The following is a 10562-nucleotide window of genomic DNA, read 5'->3' as shown; positions in this document are numbered from 1 at the left end:
CACATGATACACGTACGGGAAATGTTTGTAATCACTTGGAGTGATGTACGGCGCGCCTTTATCACTTTCTAGGAATGTTCTCATGAAACCAAGTGTGCTGAGTTCAACATAACAAGTTATTGGAGGATTTTCTTCAACACCGGGTACTTCAAGCTGCTGTTCGGTGCGTAGCCACAACCAACAGTCAGACTTCCCCTCAGCGACTCGCTCTTCACCCTCCTGTTCCCCGGGGAGAGGACAGAGTCCAGCTCCTCTCCAGGAGTTTGGTTCCAGAACCAGTGTTGTGCGTTGAGGTGAGCTCAACTACATCCAGTTGGTTCTGCTCCACCTCCAGTCCGTGATGTCAGGGCTCCTGAAACATTTACTAGTAAATGACAGTTTTCTCCAAAAACCTGACCAGGTCACTGGACGTTCTCTCACCGTCACTCAAACTAATGTCAAAATAAAAGGTCTTCAGGTTACTGGACCAATGAAATCCTTCTCTCTGTTCAGACTCGTGTTACTGATTCTGTAGTTGAGAACGTTTAAACCGTTTGAGAATATTTCATTTGGTAATGTAGAGGACGATATTTGATCAAATCATTTCCTCTGTTGGTTTGTTATTTCTGTTTATTGCAGATGTTCTGGGCTGTGGTGCTTCCACTTCTCTGTTTATAAAGAACCTGAGAGCTGGACGTAGGTTTGTGTTAATAGTACTTTAACTCTGTTCAGGTGTTTCTAAATGATCATTTTTTCAAGTTCTTCTTGAACTTCGGTTTCTCTTGTTACTTCCGTCGTCCTCTGGACTAATCAGGGAGCTTAACAGCAGACCAGTCCCCCATCAGGAGAAGATGTTCACGCTTTAGACCTCCGTCCTCTCTAACCGGAGTGATACGTGAAGTTACTCATCCAGGTAACCGTCCCTCCGTTACAGGTGGTCCTTCCAGCCGGATCCAGTGATCACTGAAGATGATGGAGTCTGAGGAGACCTACGTCAGAGCCGATCCACCGGTGGTCCACCGGAGACCCCCCAGGGAGACGAGACCTCCACCACACCTGAGACCTCCACCACACCTGAGACCTCCACCACACCTGAGACCTCCACCACACCTGTCTGATGACACCGTGGACTTCCTCCCCGAGGTCGAGTCACCACAAACACAACCAGGTGAGTCCTCACACATCTTCAGAACCTCTTCAGAGGTCTACTGCTTCACTTTAGGACTGAACCATGTTTTTTATATCAATTAATCCAACAATTATTTTTAGTCCATAAATTTGTTGGTTATGCTAAAGATTTTTTTTTTATTACCCGATTATCATGACAATTAATTTACCCAAAATGAACATCAAGAACTTGACACAAAGCAACTGGAGAATCAGTATTTTTACTTTAAACTCAAAATGTCGTGATGTGGATCGATTTCATCACTGGAGTAATATGCAGTTAAGATAATGACTGAAAACAGATTTATGAGATAAAATGAAATATGTGGAACGATTCACAGACTGTAACAAGAATCTGTAACCTTGTAACGGCTGTTAAAGTAAACAGAAAATGTAAAACGTCCGTATAAAAACTTTAGATGACGTCGTACACCCACGCTTCAGAAGATTGTGGAGGTTTTATAGCTGCAGCAATGACGTCGATTAGGACACGGCTCCTCTTCATCATCCAGTAGGATGGGTGAGGTTAAATGAACATGTTAATGTGTCTTGAACTGAAGGAGCTTCATCGACAGCTTTAAGGAAGAAACCATTCTGAACACTGAGTGTTAGCACATAACAGTTAGCCCATAAGAACAGGAGGTTATCACAGGAAGAGCAGAGCGGCATCGACGCCTTGAGAGGAAAGACATCCAGTTTCTATCTTCATTTCAGGACGGACATGCAGGTTGTGGTTGTTGGAGAGCACAAGTAACACCCTTATTCTGCTTCCCAACGCCTAAAGTAACAAACCCAAATGAAACAGGAAAAGCTCCTAAACCACATGAATCTGGTCTCCTCTGATAGGTAAGAAGCTAAGGAATATCAGAATCAGAACCTTTTGTTGCCATGGTATGTTGCACATACAAGGAATTTTACATGACGGGTGGTGCAAAACATTAAACATTAAACAACAATCAACACAGTGCAAAAAGTAGAAACATATTAAAATGTACAGTAAAATATAAAATAAAGTAAAATATAAAATAAAGTGCACAAACGAACAGATACAGGACAATAAACAAGTACGGGTGATAGAAGGAGTCACACGGGGTGATAGAGGGAGAAGGAGTCACACGGGGTGATAGAGGGAGTCACACGGGGTGATAGAGGGAGTCACACGGGGTGATAGAGGGAGAAGGAGTCACACGGAGTGATAGAAGGAGTCACACGGGGTGATAGAGAGAGTCACACGGAGTGATAGAGGGAGAAGGAGTCACACGGAGTGATAGAAGGAGTCACACGGGGTGATAGAGGGAGAAGGAGTCACACGGAGTGATAGAAGGAGTCACACGGGGTGATAGAGGGAGAAGGAGTCACACGGAGTGATAGAGGGAGTCACACGGGGTGATAGAGGGAGAAGGAGTCACACGGAGTGATAGAAGGAGTCACACGGGGTGATAGAGGGAGAAGGAGTCACACGGAGTGATAGAGGGAGTCACACGGGGTGATAGAGGGAGAAGGAGTCACACGGAGTGATAGAAGGAGTCACACGGGGTGATAGAGGGAGAAGGAGTCACACGGGGTGATAGAGAGAGTCACACGGAGTGATAGAGGGAGTCACACGGAGTGATAGAAGGAGTCACACGGAGTGATAGAAGGAGTCACACAGGGTGATAGAAGGAGTCACACGGAGTGATAGAAGGAGTCACACGGGGTGATAGAAGGAGTCACACGGAGTGATAGAAGGAGTCACACGGAGTGATAGAAGGAGTCACACGGGGTGATAGAAGGAGTCACACGGGGTGATAGAGAGAGTCACACGGAGTGATAGAGGGAGTCACACGGGGTGATAGAGGGAGTCACACGGAGTGATAGAAGGAGTCACACAGGGTGATAGAAGGAGTCACACGGAGTGATAGAAGGAGTCACACGGAGTGATAGAAGGAGTCACACGGGGTGATAGAAGGAGTCACACGGGGTGATAGAGAGAGTCACACGGAGTGATAGAGGGAGTCACACGGGGTGATAGAGGGAGTCACACGGAGTGATAGAAGGAGTCACACGGGGTGATAGAAGGAGTCACACGGAGTGATAGAGGGAGAAGGAGTCACACGGAGTGATAGAGGGAGTCACACGGGGTGATAGAAGGAGAAGGAGTCACACGGAGTGATAGAGGGAGTCACACGGGGTGATAGAAGGAGTCACACGGGGTGATAGAAGGAGTCACACGGAGTGATAGAGGGAGTCACACGGGGTGATAGAGGGAGAAGGAGTCACACGGAGTGATAGAGGGAGAAGGAGTCACACGGAGTGATAGAGGGAGAAGGAGTCACACGGAGTGATAGAGAGAGAAGGAGTCACACGGAGTGATAGAGAGAGAAGGAGTCACACGGAGTGATAGAGGGAGAAGGAGTCACACGGGGTGATAGAGAGAGAAGGAGTCACACGGGGTGATAGAGGGAGAAGGAGTCACACGGGGTGATAGAGAGAGAAGGAGTCACACGGGGTGATAGAGGGAGAAGGAGTCACACGGAGTGATAGAGAGAGAAGGAGTCACACGGGGTGATAGAGGGAGAAGGAGTCACACGGGGTGATAGAGGGAGTCACACGGAGTGATATGAATCCATTGTAAGTAAACACATATTTCTATTCCACTTTCCAGAGTAAATGGATTTAAAATTTAAAAGGCAATACCAGCACTCTTAATATACAACACTACTGACGTGTGGTAGGAGTTCGGGGGGAGACTATGGAGAAAGACTTGAAGTTCGCCTCAAGGAAGTTCTGGCAAACCGTAAGAGGACTCAGAAAGGGAAAGCAGGGCTTGACTCGATCTGTTTTCAGCAGGGAAAAGAACTGGGGATGTTTTCGAGGGTGGAAAGAAAACTTTGAAAACTCCTGACCGCGACAGACACGTCCTCCGTGGACGAGGCAGAGATGGATGAGATTGGCCCTGAGGTGCCAACAGAATCGAGGATATCGAGGATGCAAGCGGCTGAAATTAACTTACTTTGCAGGAAGTCTGGGCTCAGCCGTCGAGATAGAGAGAGGAGCTCAGAGTAGAGACATTGCTTCAGTACTTTGAGAGGGTCAAGCTGAGGTGGTTCGGGCATCTGATCAGGATCCTCCTGGACGAACTCCTTTAGAGGTTTCCCAGGCTCGTCCAATTAGTAAGAGAGATTATATATCTTTCCTGACCTGAGAACGCCTCTGGATTTATCAGGAAGAACTGGAAATATTTGCTGGGGAGCGGGACGTCTGGAATATTACTACTACTACTACTGCTGATACTACCACTACTCATACTGATACCACTACTACTGCTGATACTACTACTGCTGCTGATACTACTACTATTACTTCTTATACTGATACTACTAATACTAATACTACTACTACTAATGCTTGCACTACTACTACTACTACTACTGCTGATACTACTACTACAGAGTACACACATGTAGTACAAATAACTTCTGAGAACGAATGAAATGATATTTTAAAATATTTAAAAAACGTACATGATGAAGAAATTCTGATAAAATGGACCATGTAACCTATTTTAATCACTCAAAAGCATATATATACACAAAGTACTTCAAGATACTACCACAATTTCACCTATTTCTCACCAGGAGAAGGCGAGCAATGTTCACCGTTATCGATCCCAGTCGCGATCTACGGCACTTTTCAGACAAAGCGCATATCCAGGAGCACGAGCACAAGACACTGAATCGAACCATAGCTTCCGAATTCTTCTACTTTTCACCATTACAAAGTTACAATTATTCTACCTTGGATCAACACACAGCCTAACAGCATACCTTTTAGATGTTTTTTTGGAAGAAAATCGCCCCGAAAAAATGTAATCCTTTTGCTCCATTTGCAGCTGCTCTCTGTCCTTCGTCCTTCGAAACAAATGAGTCTCTACGAGCTTCTATGACGAATGAGTAATAATTTCAGTTTTGGCCAATGGGTTTGACCCATGGGGGCGGATCACGGTTTTCGATTATTTTATTGGCTTAAAATTCTGTCAAACAACTCAAAGAAGGTATCACTACACTGCCCACACTCTTCCGGGTTCAGATCTGTACGAAATGCACAAATCGGCCAATCACAGGCTATGTTAGGTTCAAATACATCTTGTAAAACTGAAATTCTGACGAAAATGAGCCATATTTTACAGGTTTTTATATGGCCCAGGCTCTCAAAATGATGCCAAACTGCTGTATTAGATAGATTGAACACTATTAGTGATAAAATACTAATATATAAATATATAGTATATAAAAATACAATAAAACAGCTATATGTGCTCCTTCCAAAATCAGAATTGACGTTGGCTGACCTCAGCTGACCTGTACACCGGCCTTGATTTCTCAGGCATACTTCACTCTGTCAAAGCCAATTTTTTTTTTAAAAAGGCCTGCTGACGTGTTGTGATATGATTTGAGAGAGTTTAAGCCTTGGACCTCATCATTTCAAATCAATAAAAGTGCTTTTTTTTCAGGCGAACCTGAACATTTTTTATTTGAGCTGTGTGTTATATTCATTCAGCATTAACCAGTAACATATACACTGATATGTACATATATAAAAAACTATCACAAGTGTTATAATTCCATTGAAATTATTCAAATAGACCTTGTAGTTAGCGAGAGAAGCCCCTTTGAATACGGGTATGAAATTTTCAAGCAGAGGGCTCAAAATAGGCTTAGGGTTTAAAAGCTTAAGAAATAAAACTAAGACACTTAATGAAGAACACAGCTGAGAAAGCTCATGTGAAGATTGCTTAACATGAGGACACAGGCCTTTTAAGATGCAAATGTTCATTAGTCATTAATGTTTTCCCAACACTTTGATACAAAAACATCATAAAAATATAATTTTACCATTTCAAGCTTGACTTTAACATAAACTCCTGGTTTTTCCTCAATGTGTGTTTCCTGCAGATGTCCAGCAGCTGTTGGTGGTTAAAGAAGAGGTTCCCCCTGAGCAGCAGGAGTGGAGCTCCAATCTGGACCAGGAGGACCCAGAGCCCCCACACATTAAAGAGGAACAGGAGGAACTCTGGACCAGTCAGGAGGGAGAGCAGCTTCAAGGTCTGGAGGAGGCTGATATCAAGTTCTCGTTCACTCCTGTGAAGAGTGAAGATGATGAAGAGGAAGCTCAGTCCTCACAGCTTCATCAAAGACAAACTGAACAGATGGAAACAGAAGCTGATGGAGAGGACTGTGGAGGACCAGAACCAGACAGGAACTCAGATCCAGAACCAGATACTGTTAACAAGACTGGAGACTCTTCTGAACCTGAGACTGATAACAGTGATGACTGGACGGAGACTAGAGAACCTCAGTCAGGTTTAAACTTTAAAAAAGTTTCTGTCAGTGGTTCAAGATGTAGTGCTGTTGAGAAACCATTTAGCTGCTCTCACTGTTGGAAAAGATTTGTCTTTGAGAGAAATTTAAGGAGACATATGGTAACTCATACAAGAGAGAAACCATCCAGCTGCTCCGTTTGTCAGAAATCTTTTACACAGAGTGGGAATTTACAGAAACACATGAGAATCCACACAGGAGAGAAACCATTCAGCTGCTCAGTGTGCGGAAAAGCCTTCAGTGATAGTGGAAATCTGAAGGTTCACATGAGATCTCATTCAGGGGAGAAACCTTTCAGCTGCTCACTGTGTGGGAAAAGATTTGGCTTCAAGTCACATCTAAATAAACACATTAGAACTCACACAGGAGAGAAACCATTCAGCTGCTCAGTGTGTGGAAAAAGTTTCAGTGATAGTGGAAATCTGAAAGTACACATGAGATCTCATACAGGAGAGAAACCATTCAGCTGCTCACTTTGTGAGAAATCTTATACACAGAGTGGAGATTTACAGAGACACATGAGAATCCACACAGGAGAGAAACCGTTTGGATGCTCAGAGTGTGGGAAAAGATTTGGCTTTAAGTCACATCTGAATAAACACAAAATAACCCACACAGGAGAGAAAAGGTTCAGCTGCAGTGTTTGTGACCAAAGATTCACTTGGATTTATCAGCTCAGAAACCATGAATGTGTCGGTCGTCAGTCCTCACAGCTTCATCAGACTCAGACTGAGGAGAACAGAGAGGCAGAACCTCCAGCCAGCAGCAAGGAGACCAGAGAACCTCAGTCAGGTTTAAACTCTGTAAATAATGATGAAGTCTATCAAAGTGATATGAAATGTGACACTGATGAAAAACAATTGTTGCTCAATTTGTGGTAAAAATGTTTGGCTGCAAGACATATCTGAAGAGACAGAATTCATACAGGAGAGAAACCATTTAGTTAGCTTAACTTAGCTCCACCCTCTAGTGTCATTACATTACATTACAGTCATTTAGCTGACGCTTTTATCCAAAGCAACTTACATTTTAGATGCTATCATACCGTAGGCACAGCTACGGGAGCAACTTTCGGGGTTAAGTGTCTTGCTCAAGGACACATCAACTTGCAACTAGTGGTGCCGGAGCCAGAGCCAGGGTTTGAACCACCAATTCTCTGATTGAAAGACGGCCCTGCTCTCCACTCAGCCACAGTCGCCCCTGTCCCTTCTGGTTGCAAAAAAATAAACATGGCGACGACTAAAAGGCCAAACTCGAGGCTTCAAAACGTCAGTCCACCGACTAATGGGTGAGGCCACGAAGACTACATCCAATTCTGTGTGTAGTCTGTGGTTTGTAAACAAACATCATATTATGTTACTCACATCGTCATATTGATTATAAATAATGCACATCGGCACAGCTTGCTGATTGCTACGTTTTCATTTGCAAGAACGTGTCACAATGACAAAAGCTGGTTCCGCCAGTTTGAATAAATCAAACTAGTTTGAGCTCGCGCTCTGGACCGGCTCAGCCTGAAATTGACCCAACTCCACTGATTGACGTTTCGTCATCTTCATAGAAAGTAGAAAGAAACCTCACATGATGTTTGATAAAGTCTGGAAACGTCTCTCCTTGTATTTAATCGTGTGCTGTTGTGGCTTTTTCGTTAATGTCATGTCATATAATTCAGTGTTTAGAAGGTGTAATGGAAATATTACCAGTCGGTCTTTTTTCACTACAGAAACTTAACATGAAGCCACTGTTACTGCTTCTGTCTCCACTCTTCTCCAGTTCCTGGAGTTTTCTGCCTGTTGGGATCATTGCAGATAATAAAAGTTCAGCTTTATTCTAATAAATGTTCCTCATCTGATTAGTTTGATTGAGACTGGCGGGGCCCTAGACGTGCTGACCTCCGGCATCGCAGACTAGCTCTCGGGACATGGAATGTCACCTCTCTGGTGGAGGAGGAACCAGAGCTGGTGCGGGAGGTGGAGCGGTATAAACTAGATAGTTCCTCTACCAGGGTTGTCCCTTGTCACTTATCCTGTTTGTGATTTTTATGGACAGGACTTCAAGGTGTAGCCGGGGGGAGGAGAATGTCTGGTTTGAGGGCCTCAGAATTTGCGTCCCTGCTCTTTGCAGATGTTGTTATATTGGCTCCTTCAGAAGGTGATCTTCAGCAGCACTGGGGCGGTTTGTAGCAGTGTGAGCGTGAAGCCCCAAATCTGTGCCTCGATACAATCCAGTCTCGGAGGTCCACAGACAGTTCCTTGGACTTCATGGCTTGGTTTGTGTTCTGACATGCACTGTCAGCTGTGGGACCTTTAACAGACAGGTGTGTGCCTTTCCAAATCATGTCCAATCAACTGAATGTTCCACAGGTGGATTCAAATCAAGTGGTAGAAACATCTCAAGGATGATCAGTGAAAGCAGGATTGACCTGAGCTCAATTTTGAGTGTCATGGCAAATGCTGTACATACTGAATGAATGTGATTTTTTCGTTTTTTATTGTTAATAGAGTTGAACTATTAATACATACATTGTATGTATAGTTATATATATATATATATATATATATATATATATATATATATATATATATATATATATATAACATATATAACTTAATACATACAATATATGTAAAGTCAGATATCACGACTCCCAAGTCCACCTCCGGTGAGTCGGACTCTCTTGCTACACAGCGTTAGATACTTTATTCATCCCGCAGCAGCATTATGATACAGGTAAGCAATCACAGTAACAGAGTAAAACATATTTAATGTAAAAAATGCCCAATATATACAATGAAATAGAACAGTATTAAATTAACTAACTAAACAGTGCAAATATTTTTTAACCAACAACAACAAACAGTGTAACTGAGTTTTCGTCTTGTGGATGATTTGTCCAGAGGTGATTTATTATAAAGTCTGATTGCGGGAATGTTCTCTTGTATCTGGATCAGTCTGGTCAGTCTGTCCAAGGTTCAAGGTTCAAGGTTCTTTATTTGCCATTTGTACAGAGACCAACAGTCCAGATACATTGGAATTATTTGTGCAGAGCTCTCTGAGTCAACATTAGGAGATAGTAAAGATAAAAGTAAGGATAAAAACACTTTATAATAATAAGAAGGATATACAAGTATAAAAACACTATACATAATATGGAGAATGAGTACCTGTTTATGGGAATATTGCACATTTTGAGAGGTGGAAGGTTATGGTGGGGATATTGCACAGATAAGAATATTGCCCTGTTCATAGATAATAATATTGCACATGTTAGGTGAAGTAAAGTGGATTATTGTTTACACATGTTTCAGCCTTTTTATTTTGCCATCATTGTGACTGTGGCAGGGAAGAAGCTGTTAAAAAACGTGTTGTGTGTGTGATGATGCTGTCCGCTCTGCTGTGCCTCAAGTTATAGGTGCATGTTTGTGTCTGAGCAGAGAGTGAGCTGGGTGGAGTGAGTCTCTGATGATTCCCTCCGCTCTTTTCCGGCAGCGCTGCCCATACATTGAGTCCATGGAAGGAAGTGTTGTCCCTGTGATTCTCTGTCTTTATGACTCTTTGCAGAGCCTTCCTCTCTGCCTGTGTGGTGTTGCCATACCAGACAGTGATGCCTGTGGTGAGGATGCTCTCTGCCAGTCCTCTGTAGGCCTGGGTGAGAGGGCGACGGCTCAGACCAGCTTTCCTGAGCAGCCTGATGAAATAAAGCCTTTTCTGGGCTTTCTTTACTGTGGCTGTGCTGTTAGGAGTCCAGCTCAGGTCCGAAGTAACCTGCATTCCCAAGAATCTGTAGCCGTCGGTCCTCTCCACCTCGGTCCCCTTGACGATAAGAGGCTGTAGAGGGGAGGATTCTTCCTAAAGTCTATTATTATTTCTTTGGTTTTGTCTGTGTTGAGGATGAGGTTGTTCTCTTCTCCGTAGACAAGAATGTTATTTACCAGGGTCCTGTATCCTGACTCGTCTGTACCCGGACAGTCTGTCCCTGCAGCAGGTGGTGCAGAGGGGGGTCCTGGTGATCCAGTATGGATAACAGTTTCTTCAGTGTCCTCCTCTCCACCACCT

At 43.6% G+C, this 10562-nt stretch overlaps 1 protein-coding gene across 1 annotated transcript; it reads left to right on the top strand.

Moving 5' to 3' along the window:
* Positions 1-908: 908 nt before the first annotated feature.
* On the top strand, positions 909-10530 carry LOC306708506 (uncharacterized protein; the record flags this gene model as incomplete). Its single annotated transcript, XM_079176348.1, has 3 exons — positions 909-1147; positions 6081-7067; positions 10442-10530. Exons 1-3 carry the CDS (start codon positions 949-951, stop codon positions 10528-10530), a joined length of 1275 nt encoding a protein of 424 aa, XP_079032474.1. The 5' UTR covers positions 909-948.
* Between the last annotated feature and the right edge of the window lie 32 nt (positions 10531-10562).

This window comes from Pholis gunnellus (genome assembly GCF_910591455.1).
Source record: "Pholis gunnellus genome assembly, chromosome: 16".
In the NCBI taxonomy this organism is placed as follows: Eukaryota; Metazoa; Chordata; class Actinopteri; order Perciformes; family Pholidae; genus Pholis; species Pholis gunnellus.
The sequence above is the reverse complement of the archived record's forward strand: the minus strand, read 5'-3'. Positions and strand labels throughout refer to the sequence as shown.